This window comes from Hydra vulgaris, chromosome 14 (genome assembly GCF_038396675.1).
Source record: "Hydra vulgaris chromosome 14, alternate assembly HydraT2T_AEP".
In the NCBI taxonomy this organism is placed as follows: domain Eukaryota; kingdom Metazoa; phylum Cnidaria; class Hydrozoa; order Anthoathecata; family Hydridae; genus Hydra; species Hydra vulgaris.
In genome coordinates, this window is record NC_088933.1 from 33,963,338 (window position 1) to 33,985,707 (window position 22,370).

General features: G+C 27.1%; 1 protein-coding gene across 3 annotated transcripts in view; it reads left to right on the forward strand.

Moving 5' to 3' along the window:
- Positions 1–16,317, forward strand: part of LOC100196984 (uncharacterized) — a 35,306-nt gene extending 18,989 nt beyond the window's left edge. Inside the window, exons 4-11 of one of the 3 annotated variants that reach the window (XM_065818453.1) lie at positions 2,010–2,153; positions 4,951–5,052; positions 6,879–6,980; positions 7,078–7,149; positions 15,040–15,290; positions 15,375–15,502; positions 15,580–15,604; positions 16,087–16,317. In XM_065818453.1, coding sequence (XP_065674525.1) covers positions 2,010–2,153; positions 4,951–5,052; positions 6,879–6,980; positions 7,078–7,149; positions 15,040–15,290; positions 15,375–15,502; positions 15,580–15,604; positions 16,087–16,089 — 827 coding nt within the window. In that variant the 3' untranslated portion in view covers positions 16,090–16,317. The remainder of the gene's footprint in view (positions 1–2,009; positions 2,154–4,950; positions 5,053–6,878; positions 6,981–7,077; positions 7,150–15,039; positions 15,291–15,374; positions 15,503–15,579; positions 15,605–16,086) is intronic. The other 2 variants (XM_065818454.1, XM_065818455.1) reach the window with 2 other exon arrangements.
- Positions 16,318–22,370: the final 6,053 nt, after the last annotated feature.

Here is a 22,370-nt window from a genome sequence, read left to right on the forward strand (position 1 = left end):
AAGACACCGGTACAGTGGTAGACTTAGAGCGTGTTGGACGACCTCATAAAACTACCGCAAGGCAGGATCGACTTTTAGTTCGGGCGAGTTTGTCCAATTGTTTCGCCACGACTTCAAGCTACATGGGGAAAAACCATGAAGTTCATCTGGCAGCAAGGACAGTTAGAAAACGCCTGCAGCAAGCTGGTTTGAATGGGAGAATTGCTGTGAAGAAGCCTTTATTGCCACCTGATAGCATCACGAAAAGAAGAGCATTCGCGAAGATGCACAAAACCTAGACTGTCGCACAATAGAATAAAGTATTATGGAGTGATGAAAGTACCTTTACTGTTTTCTGTGGAGCTAAAAGAGCTTATTTGAGGAGAAGAGTTGGTGAACGATTTAGTCCTCTGTGTGTAGCTCCCACAGTAAAGCATGGAGGAGGCTCTCTTATGGTATGGGGTTGCATGTCAGGATCAGAGGTAGGTCATTTATATCGTTGTAGAGGCACGGTAAAGCAGGATAAGAAAATATTAAAAAAACACAAATGAAACCATCAGCAAACAAACTATTTGGTTAAAACAAACCATTTTTCTTTCAACTGGACAATGCTCCTTGCCACAAAGCTAAGAAAGTAATGGAATATCTCAAATGTGCTTGTACCAATGCTATTGAATGGCCTCCACAAAGTCCTGACCTGAACCCCATTGAAAATTTGTGGGAGGAGCTCTTCAGAAAGGTACAGAAAACCAAACCCATCTGGATAATTTGTGGCAACATTTGCAAGCTGCATAGCTAGCAATCCCTGTTGACACCATCCAAAAGCTGGTACAGTTTATGCCAAGACCTGTACAGGCCGTGCTCAATGCGCATGGAGAGCATACAAAGTACTAGTCTTTTAGTCAGAATTTCTTATGTTTTATTAGTGACACTTATTACTGACAATGCTGAGTCATTTTTATTTTAATGTGGTGCTGTTTTATTCTATATTGTGCCAAAAATGAATAAAATTCTATTGTTTTTCAACTGTGGTCATGACTTTGTGCCACCGCTGTATATAAGGGTGGTAAAAAAAATTTATGAAAACACAAAATAAAAAAGTTTATCTAAAAAAACTTTAAAAATATGTCCTTTTTTATTTTTTGTTAAAAAACAATAGTTGTTAAGCCAAAAAATGTAATCTTTATATAAAATGATTATTGTTTTTGGATGTTTTATAAAATTTCACTTCTTTTGAGACCCAACCTGATATGCTTTTAAAGAACTTTTTTTGTCTAAATATTAGAGACCTGTCTGATGTTTAAGGGTCTTGACCAACCCCTGAAAAATTTTTTTGCTCAAAAATTTTTTAAATGTAGTATTATTTTATTGCATAGAACACATATAGGAGATTTCCTTCAGACATTTTCAAAAAATGTCGTTTTTTAAACCACCCTAATATATATATATATATATATATATATATATATATATATATATATATATATATATATATATATATATATATATATATATATATGTATATATATATTTATATATATTTATATATATAAATATATATATACATTACATATATATGTATATATATATATATATATATATATATATATATATATATATATATATATATATATATATATATATATATATATATATATATATATATATATATACATATATCAATACTTTATATATGGATATATAAAACTATTTTTTATATTATTTTATTATTTCATTAAATATTGAATAAAGTAGTAATGAACTCAACTTAATATTGTTGTTTCATACTTAAAATATATACTTAAAAAGAAATCTTATTTTATAAATTTAATTACTCTGTAAGTGTATATTAATTTCTACTTTTTATATTTAATTTAATTCTATTAATTTCTAATTTTTATATTTCTTTATTAAAAGTAAAGTAATTAATAGTTTATCTTTGTTTGTTTTTTTGTTTTTTTTTGTGCGGTTTTACAGCAATCATATTTTCAAAATTGTTAATTTTTTTAACTGTAAAAAAATATTTTCAGGGTCGTTGAGTGAAAAACTGATCTTTTCAAGTTCTATAACAACTACTGCAGAAACCTCCAAACTTCCTAATGCATTCTCATCTTTAAATATATATACCAGTTTATTACCTGGCTTGTCATCAATATCTCAGTTTCCATCTATAGGTAACTTATGTTTTTATTTTTTTTAGGTTTAAAAATGATAGATTTAAAAGCTTTTCCTGGTTTTTCGTCTTTAGAAAATTAGTTTGGTGTTTCCCTTCTTTTTTTCTCTTGACAACACTTTTTTGAATAAAATTGTTTTGTAAAAATCTAACTTTTACAATAAATACAATATTATTTTTACATTTTTGTTTTTATTTTATATTTATATATTGTTATAGGTTTAGTTTTTTGTTTGATTGTTTGAAAGAGCAAAACATTGATTGCCGTATTTAAGAGGTGACTATAAAATATAACACTAAAATGTAAAGTATAATTAAAATACATTAAAATATACTTTATAAATCAAAATCCAAGTTTTTAAAAAAATCAAAAGTATAATAACAAGCAGAGTAAGGACAAAAAATAAAATTAAAATGTCTTTTATTAATGTTCTGGATTTTAGGTATGTATTGAAAATGCAGCAGATCAAACTTTTGCAAAATGAACTGAATGAACTTTTTTAGATGTAGCTTTGTACTACAGTACAGCTCTTATAGTCCAAGAAGATACTTTATTATAATGTCATGATCAACAGAAGATAGTTTATTATGATGTTTAGTTGATAGTTAATAGTAGCTGACAGAATTTTTTTTTTTAATATTTAAGCTTAAATTTAGTTGTACAAGTTGTAAGTTACTAGAAAAATTAAAACACAGAAAATAAGTAAGAAAACCGAAACCTTTAAAATCAAATTGTATAATTCAGGAAAACAAGGGGTAAGTGTCTGAAGCACTAGCATCAGCAGAAAAATATTAGTTAAAAGTTTTTTTATACAATTAATCTCTGTAAACAGAAAAAAGTCACACAAATGAATTTTGACTGATCGAACAAGATATGATGCTTATTTGAGAAGCCATCATGCTACTAGTTGTTAAAAGAATATCCAACCTTACTATATGTTGAAGAATAGGGGTTCCAACCTTACTATATGTTGAAGAATAGGGGTTCCAACCTTACTATGATGAAGTAGATTTTTATGTTTGGTTGTTGTTGAAGCAGGTAAGGTTTTTTTTTTTTTTGGTCAGGTTCCTAGAGTGACTGATCATTAATAACACTAACACAAATCCTGTTTACATTTGTGTTAAAATCAAATTATTATTACCAACAAAAAAAACTATTAATAAATTGATGAAAATTTCACAAAATTGAAATACACTAGGTCCTTATGCTGACATTGGGCTCTCAATAATAATTATTTTAAATGCTAAATTCTCTAATTGATTTTGGAAAATCATCTATTAAAATGTTTCCAGATAGTGGTAATTCAAGTATGTTTCAATTTAAACCATTCAAGACTAGCTATGTTGCTACATTTTGACTTTTCTTGAAATGAATTACTATTACCACACTTTAATTTTTATTATTATGCTGTTTCATTTGATAAGTTTATTAACTAAATTTTTCAGACAAGTCTAATATTTTTTTATGTTAATTTATGGTCTTTTTATGTTAATTTAGGGGTGATAATGATGCTTGATTCTGGGATGGTTAGAACTTATAATAAATCAGGGTTAGCAGAAATTTGAACTGTCTTCATGCAAACATTTCTTTGTTTTAGTTCTGATATTGATTAGTCAAATATTTTGCGTCGTCAGATAGATGAAGTGTAAATTTTTATAGATCAGGGTTCTAGAGCAGGAGGGAATAAGAAGAATATTAAATCTCCCTCCATATTTGATTTATTGAAGTCTCCAATAGATATTGAAATTCAGTGTTTTAAAATGTAAACATTCACATACCAGAATTGTATTAAACTGCAAAAATACATATATTAGAGTTGTAATAAACTGTAAACATATCTGTATCAGAAATTCAGCTGTAATTATTAATGCACTTCTTAAACAAGAGCAGAAGCAAGTTGTAGAGATCTTAATTATTTCTTAAAGTAATAATCCTAAAAACAACAAAACTTATAAGAGAAATTGGTTTTGCATCTTAGTTAAAAATTGGCAATGCAGGAGATGCAAAAATTTGTTTCTGCTAAAGTCAGTCAAGTTGACAAAGATTTTAAATAGTTAAAATTATTTATAAATTTTAAAATTAAAAGTTAGCTAAATCTTCTCAAACTTATTGTGACAAATAAAGCTTGTTAAAAGATCCAGAGTGTGGCTTTAGCGTTTATTAAAAAAGAATCTAAAAAGAAAAATCCATTATTTGTTATTATTATGCATTGATATTATATTATTGTTTATTATAATTACAGAGCTGACGACACCGGGGACGAGAGTTGGGTAGGTGGCTGGTGGCAGTGGCGACTTTTTTTCTAAAGGACCTTTTTTTTTTTAAAGAAAATTCTAGGTATAAAGGACTTTTTTTAAAAATTGGCGATTGTGCCCCCCCACTTGAAACACGTCGTCGGCCCTGTATTATACATTATTGTTTGTTAAAGATGATTTGTTGTTGTTTTAAAAAACTTTTGAGAATAATAAAATAAAAATATGCTAAACATTTGCAAAGGGCAAGCAGGTAATGTAAATAATATTTACAATTGCCTTTGAAATATTTAAAAAAGCAACCAGTTGATATAAACAGTATTTAAAAAAATATATAAAACAATATTTAAAAAGAGCAATTTGTCACACTTAAAATAGTTTTGTTTTTTTGCTTTCTTATGCTAATTATAAAAACAAAAAATTTCTTTTATATATTTATACATAGTTATTATATGTAAATATATATATATATATCCTATATATTAACTCTTCATCTATTATTTTTTCAAATATACCAAAAATTTAATTTTAATTTTCTACTATAGAAGCTGCAGTTTCCACTCAACTTCCAGATACATTTTCTTTATTGACGAAAACAGATAGTACTCCAATGCCCAGCTTCTTTTCAAAATCTCCGTCATTTATTGGTAATTATTATGCCTGTAGCAATAATTTCTTTGATTACACTAAAGTAATTTTAAAATTTTTATTTAAACATAATTTGGCATTTTTTTTGCTTTTAAAAAAAACTGTCTGATCATTAAAAAAAATTATAAAAACAAAAAATTGTTTTATATATTTATACATAGTTATTATATGTAAATATGTGCAGTATTGGTCATTAATAACAATCCATCATGTTATTTTAGTATGAATACAAGTTTAAAACTAAATATTTTAAAAACTAAGAGATTTTTTCTTAAGTTTTTTTTTTTATTGAAACAAATCAAATAATCACAATATAAGTTTATTATAAAATAATGAAAATTAAAAACTTAAAAACTTAAATATTCCAAATAAAACAAGTGTTCATTTGTATAAAAAAAAAAATGTCATCAAAATAAACCACAAAAACAAAATTTAAAAACCTTAATAAATAAATATTTACAAAACATAAAAAATTAATATTTTGTTGACAATCCTTTTGCTTTTAAGCATTCATTGATATGTTTCGGTATGGAATTCACTAAATTCTGAGTAATATCTTATGGAGCACTATTCAGTAATTTTACTTTTAATTATTTCAGCTGGTCCTGATCTTTTATTTCAATTTTACCAAGATTGTGGTTTAATTAAGACCACAAATTCTCTATGTAATTCAGATCTGGACTATTGGCAGGTCAAAGCATGATTTCAATGTTGTTTTCTTCAAACAATTGCTTGCAAATCTTAGCAGTATGGGGCATTATCTTGTTGGATGATAGTTTCCATGTCTTCTGGGAAATTTTTAATAAAAGACATTAAATAATTATCCATTATGTCTAAATATCTTTGAGAATCAAGCCTTTCATCAAATAGTAAAACAACCGACACCTTCATAGTTCATGCTCAGATGCCTATACTACAACTACCATGTTTTGTTCTATATGTAGAACTCTTTGGGTCCATTTTTTAATGTGGTTTTCATTACTTTGTTTTTTCTTGAATCAACCTCAAAACTTATTTCATTTCTAAAAAAAACGTTGTGTCACATGCTCATAGACCAAATTTTATGAGCTAAACACCAATTTTTTATTGCTTTCTAATGCTTTATCAATAGACGTGGTTTTTTGCAAGCAGCTTGCCATATGTAAATGTGTTTTTGTTGTACTCTACAACACTACAACATCAGTAGCTTCTTGCCCTTTTTGACTGAGATCAGTAGATGATAAATTTTTTTTTTTTTTCGCAAGGTGAATAACAGAAATAAAGTAATGAAAACCATCTAGTTCTCATTCTCCTGTTCTCTAGTTTTTCCATTCAATTTGATTGTTTTACTGTTGAAATATTGTAGTTAATCAGATACTAATTTTTCTATTTCATTTTACAAATATTTTCAAATATTTATAACTATTTAAACAAAAAATCTCAAATAATTATAAATAGTTTGCAAATAAGTGCAAAATTTTAATTAAAGATAAATGAAATTTTGAAGAAAGTTTGAAATAATAGAGTAGATTGTTAATTTTTGCCGTTATAACTATTTTAGATCATGAGATAAACAAAAATTAAGCAATATAATTAGCACATCAAATAATATTTTAATGAGTATCTATATTTATTTGAAAGAAAATAGGATCCTCGTCAATATTCACTTTTTATATTTAAAAAGAGTTAAGCAATTATTGATTTAATATCAATCAAAGTCTAATAAAATTAAAAAAAAAATGCTAGATTGTTATTAATGGCCAATACTGTATATCATATATATTAAATTTTCATTTAATATTTTTTTAAATATATCAAAAATTTAATTTTTGACATTCTACTATAGAAGCTGCAGTTTCCACTCAACTTCCAGATACATTTTCTTTATCGATGAAAACAGATAGTACTCCAATGACCAGCTTCTTTTCAAAATCTCTGTCATTTATCGGTAATTATTATGCCTGCAGTAATAATTTCTTTGATTACACAAAAGTAATTTTAAAATTTTTTATTTAAACATAATTTGGCATTTTTAATATTTTTAGTAGTCCCCAGTCAGTACCTTTCTATTTCAAAGCAAGCTTCTGAAGAGTTTGGCAATACATTTTTATTAAGGGGTATTTCATTTTTTTTATCTGTTTATCTTCATTTTAATGTATCAAAAATATATCAAAATATCAATCTTTTTATCAAATATGAAATATATGGTATGTTGGATGAATATTATGTTGTTATGATACCATAAACTTCAGATTTTGTAATGTAAATAAAAATATTTCAAAACATTAGATGTTTTATAAATCTCCATTATCTAAAAGAAATGCCTTATTAGACTAAATAGCAACTTATTAGTTTTTTTGAATTATTAGTCAGATATTAGCTTATCTCCCTCATTTCATAACAGAGACACTGTTGTGAAATAGTAGTAAAATAGTTTGTTCCAGTAAGTTGTTAAAGTTTTTTGCTCCAGTAATATGTTCCAGTGAAATGTACCAGTAATAAGTTCCAATACACATCTAAAACACTTTTTGCAACAATGTCTCCCTATTGTTATGATTATTTTTTTGGTTGTTGTTTTCACATTCAAGCCTTTAACTCCGAAATGCAAACTTAACAAATAAGTTGCGCAGAGAAACAAGTTGAGCTAAATAGAGACATGGTAGTGATCAACCTTGGAAATTCTCACTTGCAACTCTAGCGCTCTACCACTACTGCATTCTAATTACATTTATTACACCAAAAACTTAGAGTTTAGTTAACTAAAGAGTACCAACCATTTCATAAGAGTTCGAATTACGAATTGGTTGCTACTCTTTATTTAAATTTAATTTAAAAGTATTTTTAATTGAAATCTTTTATAAATGGTTCGTTTTAATTTTAATTTCTACATATTTTTTTAATTATTACACTAGGGAACAAAAAAAAATTTCGGTCTGCTACCTGAAAAAAAACCCAGTTAGTCTGATTTCTTCTGACATGCTGATTTGTATCATGTCAGGTTTTTGAGTTATATCACTTTTTGATTTTTGGTAATAAGGAATGTTGTAGCTAGCTTTTATATTGCTTAATATTGTACACTTGTTGTGCTGTGTGCTTTACTTTTAAATATGTTTTTTTTGTTTTAGACTGATCGTGCAGTTTTTTCAAAACAATATGAAGACAGTTAAAAAGGGTTGCTTGAATCATTCATACTATTTCTGTTATATCTGTGGACATTTTACTCCCCGTGATCAGCGGAAACAACTTACAAGAAAAGTGAAGGTTGCCTATCATCACTACTTTGGCGTCAAAAGTATGTGATCAAGACAGAACCTGGGCGCCACATATTTGGTACAGTGTTTGTTATGTGGGGCTCACCCAGTGGCTAAATGGCAAAAGAAAGTCAATGCTGTTTGCGGTACCAATGATATGGCAAGAGCCAAAAGATCATCATTTGGACTGCTACTACTGCATGACAAATATTGCTGGATACTCCAAGAAAAACAAATCAGCAATTTATTATCCAAATTGTGACTCTGCTTTGAAACCTGTTCCACACGATGAACAAAATCCAGATCCCAATCCACCAGTATGCCTTGATTGGGAAAGCGACGTTGATGATGAGTCATAGGGAGCAGAAGAGTGATGCGTATGAGCCTATAAATGATGAAAGGATACCTCATCTTATTGGCCAAGCTGAATTGAATGATTTAGTGAGGGATCTGGGTTAACAAAGAAGAAGGCAGAACTGCTTGGATCTTGTTTACAACAATGGAATTTGTTACAAAGCAGAACAATAATTTTAGATTTTCGTAATAGGCGTGTATAGCTTGCTAAATTTTATGACAAGAATGAAAGTATCTGTTATTGTACTGACATTAACGGTTTAATGAAAGAACTGGACTGTGAGTATACTCCAGGAGACTGGCATCTGTTTATAGACTCAAGTAAAGTTAGTCTTAAAACAGTTCTCCTACACAATGGGAATGTGATACCATCTATTCCATTAGCGCACGCCGTCTGATTACATGATACACATAATTCTATGAAGTTGCTTCTCAATGTTATCAAGTGTAGAGATCATAACTGGTGCCTCTGTGGGGATCTAAAAGTAGTGTCCCTTCATCTTGGATTGCAGCTAGGTTACACAAAGTACATGTGCTTTCTATGTCTATGGAACAGCTGTGACAACAAAAATCATTATTCATTTAAAGACTGGACAGCAAGAACTAATCATGTACCTGGCAGATACAATGTGCGACATGAGTCTCTTATTGATCCTACCAAAATACTACTTCCCCCTCTTCACATAAAGCTTGGACTGTTCAAAAATTTAGTGAAAGCTCTAGGCAAGGATTTGGGTGGCTTCGCTTATCTTCAAGAGAAGTTCAAGACCACTCTTACACCAGCGAAAATAAGATTGGGTGTGTTCACTGAACATCAAGTTCGTGAAGTCATTTGTGATCCCACCTTCAAGACACAGCTGCAGCCTGCTCAGTTGACAGCCTGGGATGCATTTGTGGCTGTGGTTTATAACTTTTTGGGAAACCAAAGGTCTGAGAACTATGAAGAGTTGGTTGAAAGAGTACTAACAAAATACAAGGATATGGGATGCAGAATGTCCTTAAAAATTCACTCTTTGCACTCTCATCTCAGTTTCTTCCCACCCAATCTAGGTGCAGTCAGCAACGGACAGGGTGAATGTTTTCACCAAGAAATCACAACGATGGAAAACAGATATCAAGGGAGGTATGACATCAACATGATGGGCAATTTTTGTTGGTTTTTACAGCGAGAGTGTGACACTAATTACAAAAGAAAAGCAACATCATCTAATTATTTTTGATTTCAAAATGCACTGTATTACGATTGCCTGAAGTTATTTATACATATGATACTGTATAGTTGCTTTTGCTTTTCTATTTACATATTCACATAGTTGCTTCCTATAATAATGTTTTAAAATCTTGTTCCCTAGTGTTATTTATTCTAGGTGTACTAGATACTAAAAGTGTACTAGATATTGAATAGGAATATCGGTTCTTTTTTAAATATAAGGAGAAATAATTTATGTTTTCATTAGTTTTAAGCACTTGAAAAATTGGAAGTCATATTTACAGTGATTAAATTGAGAATACAGTAAAATAAGAGATTAGCTCATTTTAATGTACAAATATTATTCCCTAAAAAAGACTGTGTTTTGCAAATAGCAGAACACAGGCTTTTTAAAAAGCAAGGTTTTATCAGCTTTTTGAATTATATCTATTTAGTTATATTCGGTCCATTGTTTATTATGCATTTCTTTCTCTAAATTACAATTTTTTCACATTGAAATTGTTTATTGGAGTTTAGTTTCAAATTGTTCCTCTGCGCAGTGGCCTTGTTTGTAAAGGTTCATTTTTCAGAGTTGTATAGTTGAGAGAGGGTTAAAACCACAATTAAGTAGCCTCCTTGTCTGTAGTGGTCTTATTGGTCTTGGGGAGGTAAATTTACATTAAAAAAAAAAGTTACAAATTAATTAAAAGTTTTTAAATTTTATTAATACAAGTATCTACAGGTATTTAACATCTAAATTTCATTCATTTCCATCAAGTTAAATGGCTCTGCTGTATTATTTTTTTAAAATTTGGTCTTTCATATATTTCATATATTTCATATATTCTACAATATGGAATTCATTTTATCAATTATATTTGGAATAAGTTTATTTACTTTCAAATTTTTTATTTTATTAATTTCAAAAGTATTTAAAGTTTTTTGAAAACTATTTTAACTTACAAAATAAGTTTGCTGAAATAATCAAATGAGTTCAAAGAGTATATTATTAAACATCAAGAGAAGAATTTATTAATAAACATCAAGAGAAAAGTAAAATTTTGGAGATTAAGTTGAAGATAGAAATAAGGCAGAGAATTTAATAAAAGGTTCTTTAGTGTCAATAGAAAATCCAGTAAAAACTTTTTGTTCAGCTTTTTAAATTAACAAATGTTAATTAAATAAACAAATCTAATTTTTCTGCAGTTGATGTTATTAGTACAATGTAGTAAATGACCAAGGTTGAAATTTGACTGGGGCCCAAGTTTGTGATCAGGGCTGCATAAACAATTATACATCCTAAGGTATATATTTTTTATTCAAATTTCATGTTATATTTTGTATATATGCATATATAAACATCCTCATGATCAACATGATCATCATAAAACATCATCACCATTATCTGCATTGTCTTCATCTAGCTTTAGCTAGGATGATGACAATGGAGATAATGGTGATGATGTTTAATTATGGTCATGCTCCTAGCTCTAGCTCCTCTTTTATGCTGTTTCTCTAATATAAACATTCTCAAGCATCTTTTTTCCTTAACAAAAGCTCATTCATACATTATGTAAGGTACTTTCTTCAAGTTTTCTTACTTCTACCACTACCATTTTCTCCTGAAGCTGCCTCTACATTCTGATACCTAAATCACTTCAATATTCTCTGACAAATGATGTTCGTTACAACATTTTTTTCTCTGTCTAAGATTATTCCTTCTTTTCTTGTCTCGTTAGAGTCATACCACACATCCATCTGATTATCTTCTCTTTTGGCAAATACTATACTATATAAATACTAAAGTTTATATAAACATGTTAGGATATTTTATGTTAGCATATAAATAAATAGCAAACATATATGCTTATATCAAAGTATATCCATATTATGTATGCATAAATAAGCAGCTTTGTTTGTTTTTGTTTTATTCATGGTCTGTCTCCTTGATTTAGCCAGGCTATATGAGAGTGAACCATCCAGAATATGAACTGTACATATATTTTTTGTAATTTATAACATGCTTATGTAAAGCATATATATTTCTGGTAAATATATTGCTTTTTGTTGTTGTTGCTGTTTATTCCTTCTAGAATAAACGTTTGGAAGCTTTTATTTCTTCTGTTCAATTTAAGGTCAAACCTCATTCTACTCCACATTTTTCACCATCTTGAGCAATTGCTTTATTAAACCGTCATCATTTTAAAAATCTTTTTCAATAGAACATCACTTTTAAGGTTTTAATGTCCTTTTATAATTGCAAGAAGCCAACATAAAAAGGTCCTAATACTGAGCTCCATTATTCTCAGTTTACTAAATCTTGTATGTTATCTCAGATGTCAAGTTGTATAGACTTTTAAGTCTTTAACAGTGTCATTAACTAAAGTAATTCTAGCATTTAGTCTCTAATTCATGGGTCTGACTTTTCCTTAGAATAGGGCAGAGTATTTGGATAGAATTTTTCCTCCAACTTGACTTTTGAATTTAATGGCCATATTCTTTCTATCACTCCATTTAAACAGATAAACCCATTGTTTATATCTGATTCATTGTTTTAATTCTCAATTAAACACTTATGCAGTTTGTGCTTCAGACAAGATTTCCATCATAGTCTCAAAAATTCTCTAGAACTCTCTTTACTTTTTGCTAAATTATTACTAAGTGCTAAGTGAGTGATTTCTTTTATTAAAATAACTAGAAAACACTTTGACCTCTCTAACTTAATATACAGTTAGTTTCTTTATATAAAGGTTTTGAGATTATTAAATCATTTTCTTTCTAACTGCAGTATAAAAGTCATGGTCAGTGGTTTTAAAGCCAAAATTCAGGAATAGATTACAAATTGAAATAATAGAATTTAAAAATATTGACTTATTTGAAGTTAAACTTTTTAATTTTCTCATTTTGTCTTTAAAAGATTTAGCATGGCATTAACATTCATTAAGATTTAATATCTCAACAGTATGCTATTATTATTATTATTATTGTTATTATTATTATTATTGTTATTATTATTATTATTATTATTATTATTATTATTATTATTATTATTATTATTATTATTATTAATGATAAACGAAAATTTTAAAATATTCATGAAAATTTTTTTATATTTGCAAGTTTTTTTTTCTTGTTTATTTTTATAGCACATTTTTTGTCTTTTACATTTATATTAAACATTATAAAGTATAGTATGTACCTGTATATTTAAAAAGGTGTCTGTATATTTAAAAAGGTGAAAATAGTGGTAAATAAGCCAAAACAGATCTTAAGCTGCATGATGCCCATCTTAATTTTTAAATGTAACCGATTTTAATTATATCAATTACCAATCCTTCATATATATTATGGAAGAAAAATTGATTTTTATTTGACTGACAATATACTTTTTGCATCATTTAAAGCAAGCTGAAGGTAATGGCTTAAACAATGGCAAACTGTTACGGTAGAAATGTTTTGTAGAAATCTTGTAGCATTCCCTTTTTTCAAAAAATCTCGGAAAACCCATTTAGTTTTAATGTTTTCAGCAAATATGTTCAATGCTCAGTGTAGATAAGTAATTTTAAGATATCATAGTGTCTGTATGATATTTTGTTGACTACGTCATATTTCTGCTAAATGATCAGGTCTATGAATTATGAAAAGACAAAAAAAATCAAAATGATAAATTTTGCTGTATCATAAAATACAAATGTTTGTAGCAAAAAAAGCCAAACGAAGATTTTTTTTTTTTTTTAAATCTTCTTAAAATTACAATCGCTAGTCTAAATTTAAATAAGATTTCAAATAAATACGTGTTTTTGGTGAAATGAACATCATAGTTTGATAATATGATTTGTTCTGATTGTTTATTATCAATTTTCCTCAATTACAAGCTCTTTCTTGGTCTAAATTCTAGTATTTTTGTGAAAATTGATAGAAATATTGTATTTTGACAACTATATATAGTTAATATATGCCGGAACGGATTAGAACTAGGATCTATAGTGGGTAAAGGTACTTTTTAAAGAGATTTCAACTAAGTTCATATTAACGCCGATGAGCATAATTAATCTAAAGACTTCAAAATGGTGTTCTTTAAATTCACTATTAGAGGTAAAAAAAAGGTTTTAAAAAATTATATAAAAAAAAAAGAAAAGTTTCTTTAAATATTAAGAAAAGCTGAAGCAAAAAAAAATTATAACATCTAAAGCTTTTTTTTGGACAAACACGCTGATCAATTTCGCTTTAATTGCCTTAACTACACCAAGTGGTTTGTTATTCCAAATGTACTAAATATAAAAAAAAAGTTTTTGTCATTCCCCATTTCAACCTTCAAAATAATTATTTGCACATATTTAATTATTTTAATGGAAGCTTCATCAATGATTACAAAATATTTTAAATTAGGTATATTGTTTTTATTTGTTTTGCAATTTAACTATGTAACTCTAGCAAGATGTAAAATTCAAAGGTCCATCTTTAGTCTGAAGTTCAACTTCTAATATAAATATTTATTTAAGGATATTTATATCAGAAGTTTATCTAGTATAATTATTCATTTCTCACTTTTTTTATCATAACTAATGATCTCAAAGTTTTAGCCTATAGATTGATAGTTGGGCATTACAGTGCCATAAAAATGAGTGACCTCCAATTAAAAAAAAAGAGCTAAATGGTGACCACTAGCAAAGAATATGTGCTTGCCATCTGTTTTACTTTTGGGAAGTGTTCGCGCTTTTCGATCTTTTTTAAAATTTTTTAAACATATTGTTATTGTTAAAGAAATCAAAGTTTTGTATACGTAAACAAACACAATTGTTTAATAACTAAACACAAAGTTTTGAACACAAATTTTTTTTTTACATTTTTTTAATCATAATGTTTTTGCATGCGGTACACTAGAAATCACCGTTCCGTGACTGTGTGGATGATTAAAAAAATGAAAAGGAAAAGATATTAATAAAAAGTGTGTATAAAAGGTATGTTTCACTATGGTGTCATCAATGATGTTTCATGCATATCGAAATCTGTATTTATTGATGTATGTGTGCAAAAGAGTGGGGAATAAGAGGAGGCTACCATAATGTATTTATACATGCTTTACAAATAACCTTTAAACTTTTTTTTAATGATAAGCGTTGACGATTATTTTGTTTTTAAGTGTATTTTTAGTTAAAAAGTGGTTTTTATTGAAATGATGTTTTGTTATTATTTATATATATTTTTTTTAGAAACCAGAAGTGTTGTTAGCATTGATTCATCTTTAATTAATTATACAACTCTAAAGCCTTCAGAAATATTGACTTCGTATTATATTACAAAATCAATTACTAATTTGTCTATATTAATGTCATCATCAAAAAATAATTGGAATTTTTCAATTAACACTTTAAATATTTTAAACTCAGATTTGAACAATTTTTCGATTTTTAATTCTACTTCCATTAAAGTATCAACAGTAGAAACAATGAGTGTTACTATGGTAATATTCTCCTTCTCTTTTTTTTTTTTAAATTCTTTAAATATTTTTGTGCTTAAAAGTTTACTTTATTAAATTTTTTTTTAGGAATTATTTAATTCCAATGGAAAAAAAAAAAGTTCTAATAGTATTGCAATTGGTATTGCAGTTGGTGTGTTTGTTATTGGTTCATTTGTAGTTTTTATTGGAATTTTGTTGGGAAGAAGACAGTGCAAGTAAAAAATATATTCTATATTTATTTATGAAATAAATATTTTAAATTATATTGTCAAATAAAATTCATTTTGTTTAGATCAAATGGTAAATTACAGATAGCGGTAAATTTTTATTATATAATTAAAAAGTTAATTAACTTGTTTATTAGAAATATAAGAAAATTATTTATAAAATATTTTTCTCATTTAACTTTGTCTTTAAGAATGTTTGAGTTATTTAAAGTTCTTAATTGTTTATGTTTTTTTATTTTTACTTTTTTAACTATAAGGTAAGTAAATTTAGTTATTTATTAACTGGGAGATGCAGTACTATAACTTATAAATATATATATATATATATATATATATATATATATATATATATATATATATATATATATATATATTTATAACTTCAGTACAATAAGTTATATTAAATATAAATTATAGCACTGGCTCAGCTATGAGTCTCTGAGCTTGCTTCCTTTAATTGCGAAATTTGGCTAGTTCCCCTAATATATATGCATAAAATGTATAATACATTTTAATTTTTTATATTTTCAAAATATTTTTTTTATATTAATACAAAAAAAAATTTTTTTTAGTAAGTTTTTTTTACTTATTAAATCAATGAGCTTGAAGAGCACAGTTATGAAGACGAAGTAATAGAGTTATGAAGACTAGCAAGTTTGACATAGTATCCGTATACGCAATACATTTTAAACGATATAAGTTTGTTATGGAATGGAAAACTTCAACAAGCAAGCAAAGTTTATTTCTTATAATATTTATGAATGTAAATATTCTGTTCTGTGAAATAAACAGCTTGTGCTTTTTTTCTTTTTCTTGAATTGATAATAATGTTTCTTCTTAATAAAGTAATCTTCAACGAGAAAATATAGTCCGCCAATACACGACATATTGCCTTGATTTATCACGATGATCTAACGTTTTTTGTTTTTTTGCTTTACTAGAATATTTAACATGATAAGCAAAATAAAATCGAACAAGCATTTATTTCATAAATTTTTTGCTTTACTAGAATATTTAACACTAGAAGCCCCAAGGTGGATCAATTGATCCAAACACGACTTTGATACTTTGCTGAAGCTAAAATTTTAATGTTGATAAAATGATATTTTATGACTTTTATTATTTAGATATAATTTACTAAAAAGTGGAAAAACTACATAAAAAACACATTCAGAGATGCGGCTATAAATATTTATACCTAATAACCCTAAGCTGGATCAATTAATCCATCTTATATAAAACGTGAATATACATAACAATTTTAGTCAAATAATTAAGGTTATTTGCAATATTTGCATATATTTGACAAGCACTTTCCTCAAACAGGTTTCTTACAATTTGCACATACTGTTGATGTCAGATTACGTTTGCAGTTTATTTTTATCTGACATCTCAAACGAGTTGATAATTGTGTATTACTGTTGGTAGCTATTGTGGTATTACTATCGGCAGCAACTAAGGATTTTCGGTGAGTAATATTTGCTTCTCTTAACTTTTCAGATAAAGTGTAAAGAAACTTTCGTCTCGAAATTTTTTTTTGTGTAACTTTTTTAAAAATGATCCAAGCGTTTATTAGGCATATACTGTCCGTTTTATTAGGCATATACTGTGTAAAGCAACATCGAGCTTTATTTGGAAGCATCTGTTCATCAGTTGTTAAAGATTCCTCATGTATATAGCATTTATGACTGTTTTCTACAAATCTTGCCAGCACCCATGACATAAGAGCAAATTTATCACTTTGGAGGAGCTCTCAACGTTCTGAACGTATATCAAATCTGATGTTTTTCATGATGTCTTCAAATTGAGCATGCGGCATTGTTTCTATAAAAGCTTTGTTGCCATATTTCTTAGACCATAGGAATTTGACTGGAAAATTTCTTGCATTCATGCATCTGCGAAGATATATTAAGCCTATGAAAGCATCAAGTTCAATGTCGCTAATATTCCATCCTTCATTTGATAAATTGGCAGATAACACAGTACATTTTTTGATAAAGCGTGTAAACCCTTCATCCATAATTAGTCTAAATGCATCAATAGATTTCAAAACATTACAACAAAAAGAAGTTGTTCTACTCTTGGCAGTAAACATATTCTGAGTTTGAAATCTACCTCAACTTTTGACACAATTGTCCATTTTATATCATCTCTTCGAGTTTTAACAGTTAGATCATTACCCCCACCGCATGAATTTTCTTCTACGTCATCATTGCTACTACTTTCTGAATTGTAAATAAAAGTATTACTTTAATTGTCATCAGAAAGTTTATCTTCAACAATATCTGCCTCGTCATTTTCTTTTGTTGAATCTGATTCATCATCACTGTCAATTTCCGAGAGTTCTTGTAATATGAACAATCACTGCTGCGCCGACACACGTTTTGGACGTTGAAATGTGTAAATGATCGGTCAATTGAAAGAGGATGTCCTACAACAAAGGTCTTTGGTAATGAAGCGTTTCATTATAATATTAATAGCTTTTAAGATATTTTTCTACAAAGCAGTTTCATAGTGTAAAACAGTAATATTAGTGTATTTGTGGTGGCAGTATACTTATACCATATATGCGGGAACAATATTTTACTTTATCCGCTATTATTTTCATTTTATTTCATTTTTTTTTCTGGTTAAATAATCTGTTTGAATAATTTAAATAATATGGTAATCCAGATTTAAGCAAATCATGCTACTAAACTTCTACTTAGAGTAAAACGCGCCGTAATTTGGGCATAAAACCTATGTATATATATGTAGGGTGAAATAAATTTATATATTTTATATAATTTATGCTTTGTACCAACACCTTCTGCTGCCAGTGAACGTGTATGGAGTGTTTTCTCGATTATTCACAACAAGAAAAGAAATCGTTTATCAAATGAAACAGTTGAAAAGTTAGCTTTTACATACATTAATGCATCACTTCTGTACGAGAAAGATGACATGGATTATTTTTCTGAGTCATTTGATGTTTAATTTTTTCTCAAGTCTTTTATTATTTAATATATTTTTTTATATATGATTAGCAAAAAAGTTTATAAATTAAGAATTTTTTTAATATTTATTGTCTGGTTTAAGATAAAAATTTTATCATTTATTGCATGTCAATTGTCTATGCCATTTTTTTTTTGCTATTTTTAATGCGTTTGGGTTTGTTTTAGATTAAATATTTTTTATAAACTTAAAATTGCAATGAAAAAGTTTAGAAAAACTGCATTAAGCATTTATAATTTAAGTTTATTTTAATATTTACTGTCAAACTAAGATAATATTTTTAATGTGTAACTCAATATATCATTATATGACTTTTTATTTGTGTCAATGTATGGCTTCAGCAAAGTAACGTTGTATTTTTTCTTTAGAGTAGTATTTTTTTGGTTAACCAAAGTGCACAAGTTGTTTTTAAAAATTGAATGTGCTGTATATGGACCAAGCCATTTAAATGAAAATTTTCCTCCTTTTCTATCTATCCTTTTTTGATTTTTTATAAGAATCTATCACTAACTCCAATCAAACAAGGTGCTTGATGGCGTTTAACAAAATGTTCACCATTTTTTCTATTATATAAACAATTTTTTTTTTCTATTATGTAAACACCATTTTTTCTATTAAATAAACAGCAGAAAGATTATAATTATAATCTTTCTGCTGTTTATTTTGAGCAGTTTAAATATTCTTGAACACGGTATGGTAAACTTGCTCTCATTAAGAAATTAAAGAAGTAAGAACTGTCAAATGTCAATGCTTCAATGTCATGCTTTTTAATATCAACCAATTTATTTATTTTTTAACCAATGTATTTAACATCTAAAGGTAAATTAGATTCTCAATTATATAATAGAAAAAATGGTGAACATTTTGTTAAAGTGTGGTTGCTAACACGATATGCAAATAATATTCCTTCAATAATGTATGATAGACTAAATATTTTGTGTAGATATCAGCTAGATTTCCATTATTGTGCTCAAGGACACCAATAATACTTGAAGAAATTTTAAGAACCGATTCAATATCCTCCAAATCTCTTCAAAACTCTGCACTGCATACACATTTCAAGAAATTTTATATATCGAGAAAAAAAATTGATAGGTGGCTTAAAAATTACATTAATTTCATTAATAATATAAACTGTTAAGCCATAAATTATGGCTGTATGTATGTATTATGGGCCATAATACATACATAGTCTTTTAGTAAATAATAATTACCATATATATATTAATATACTAATAACAACTAAAAGATGTATTAAATAATAACTTTAAATGAGTATGTACTAAGTTGTAATAAATATATAATAAATGTATAAAATAAGTTGTAAATAATAACTATATATGTGTATATGTGTAAATAATTAATATATGATATATATTAATTACTTACACATACATTTTATACACGTGTATATATATATATATATATATATATATATATATATATATATATATATATATATATATATATATATATATATATATATATATATATATATATGTATTAGGGTGGAGTGAATTTTAGTTTTTTTTACAATTCGTTTAGCCTGGGTGTGCAAAAATTGTCTATTCATTTCAGAAATACTCTGGAAAAATATCAAAGCTCTAGGAAATTATCTTGAGGTGCCTCAAGACCTTTAAAATTTTAATGGGTCCCTAATATTATGTAAAAAAAAGTTTTTTAAAAGTATGTCATGTTGGGTCTCAAAAGAAGCAAAACTTTAAAAAAATTTCAAAAATAACAATTATTTTAAAAAAAAAATTGTTATTTTATAGTTTATTGCAGAAAAAATGACCTTTTAAACTAAAAATAAAAAAAAATTATTTTTTTTAATTATAATTTAAAAAAAATTTTAAATAAAAAATTTTGCTTCTTTTGAGACCCAACATGACATACTTTTGAAAATTTTTTTTTTACATAATATTAGGGACCCATTAAAATTTTAAAGGTCTTGAGGCACCTCAAGATAATTTTCTAGAGCATTGATATTTTTCCAGAGTATTTCTGAAATGAATAGACAACTTTTGCACACCCAGGCTAAACGAATTGTAAAAAAAACTAAAATTCACTCCACCCTAATATATATATATATATATATATATATATATATATATATATATATATATATATATATATATATATATATATATATATATGTGTGTGTGTGTGTGTGTGCGGCCGTGGCGCAGTGGTTAGAACGCTTGCTTAAAAAGCAGGAGATCCAGGTTTGAAACGAGCTCTGGACATATTTTCGCGTCACGGCAAGGAAGGAGGCGTGAACTTCCTGGTTAAATGCACTTCCGCGGTGCTCTGAGACAAGACCGTTAGGACTTCATGGGGCACCTAAATAATATATATATATATATATATATATATATATATATATATATATATATATATATACATATATATATATATATAAATATATATATATATATATATATATATATATATATATATATATATATATATATATCTAAGACTCAAGTGTAACAGCTTGACAGATAGCAAACTACATCATAAATACTTCATATAAAAAGAGTGCAATTGAATCAGCAGTTTTGTTTTTAAGAGGTTTAGCTTCTGATCATTTTGTAAAATAGCCTATACAGACAACTAAATGTTTAAAACCATCAACCTTTGGCAACTTACAAACATCAATTCCAACTTTTTCCATTGCTTTACTTGAATTGGAATGGAATACAGTTCTGTTGAAGAACTTATTATTCTACCATGTTTTTGACATTGATCACATTTTTGAATAAATTTTTCTACGTCGAATTTAATATTGTGACAGTAAAACCTGCTAAAGATTTTGTGATGAGATGCATCTCTTCCACGGAGCGAGGCCATAGCTTTTGCTTTGGAATTTTTACTAAGACCAAAATGAATGTCAGATACTAACTTTTGCTGTTCAGGGTTGCCACTATAATTTTAAAAGTTTTTCTCTGAGTTTTCCCTGAGTAAATAATGTTTTTCCCTGAGTTTAGCTTTTTATATTACCTACGTTTTCCCTGAGTTTTCTCTGAGTTTTCCATATTATATCCTATATATATATATATATATATATATATATATATATATATATATATATATATATATATATATATATATATATATATATATATATATATATATATATATATATATATATATATGTATTTATATATAAATAATTTAAATAGATTCTAAATGTACTAGATACAATGAAACAATGCAAATATTTTTTATCAATTCTCAAATTGAACACAAAAAACAGTTTTTAGTAAGAAACTTTATCAATAAGTTTCTTTGTATTTAATAGTTCTAAAACTGAATCTAACTCCATTGATTCTTTCTCTGTTTCATCACATTTTCTTTTTAAAGCAGTTGCTTTTTTAAGCATTGTTAAATCATTATTTTTGTCAGCATCTTCAACAGATTGAATAAAATCTTTGTTTAATACACAACATGCTGTTACAAGTAAAGTCTTTTTTTTTTCTACTTCTTTAATTTCTTCTAATAAGATTGCTCTTTGGTGGTTTGATTCACACTCTTTCCTTGAATTAATTTTCTCTGTTAAACTTATTTGGTACTGTTGTCTGGCTGACTTAACTGATAACATTAATGCGTTTGTGATATTTATAGTGTCAGCGTGAACTTTTTGAGAACTCATATGATCTCTTATAATGCGATGCGAAACTATTGAGTCTGACTGAATATTTTCGTTTAGAATCGATTTGTTTATGCTAAAACCCCTTTCTACAAAAGCTTGACCATGACTTACAGTTAAAATCATTTTGATAATATAAGATAGTTCCTTATGTTTGGCTATATCCAGTTGATGAAAAAAGAAGGTATCTAAACGAGTGATTTTTTTATC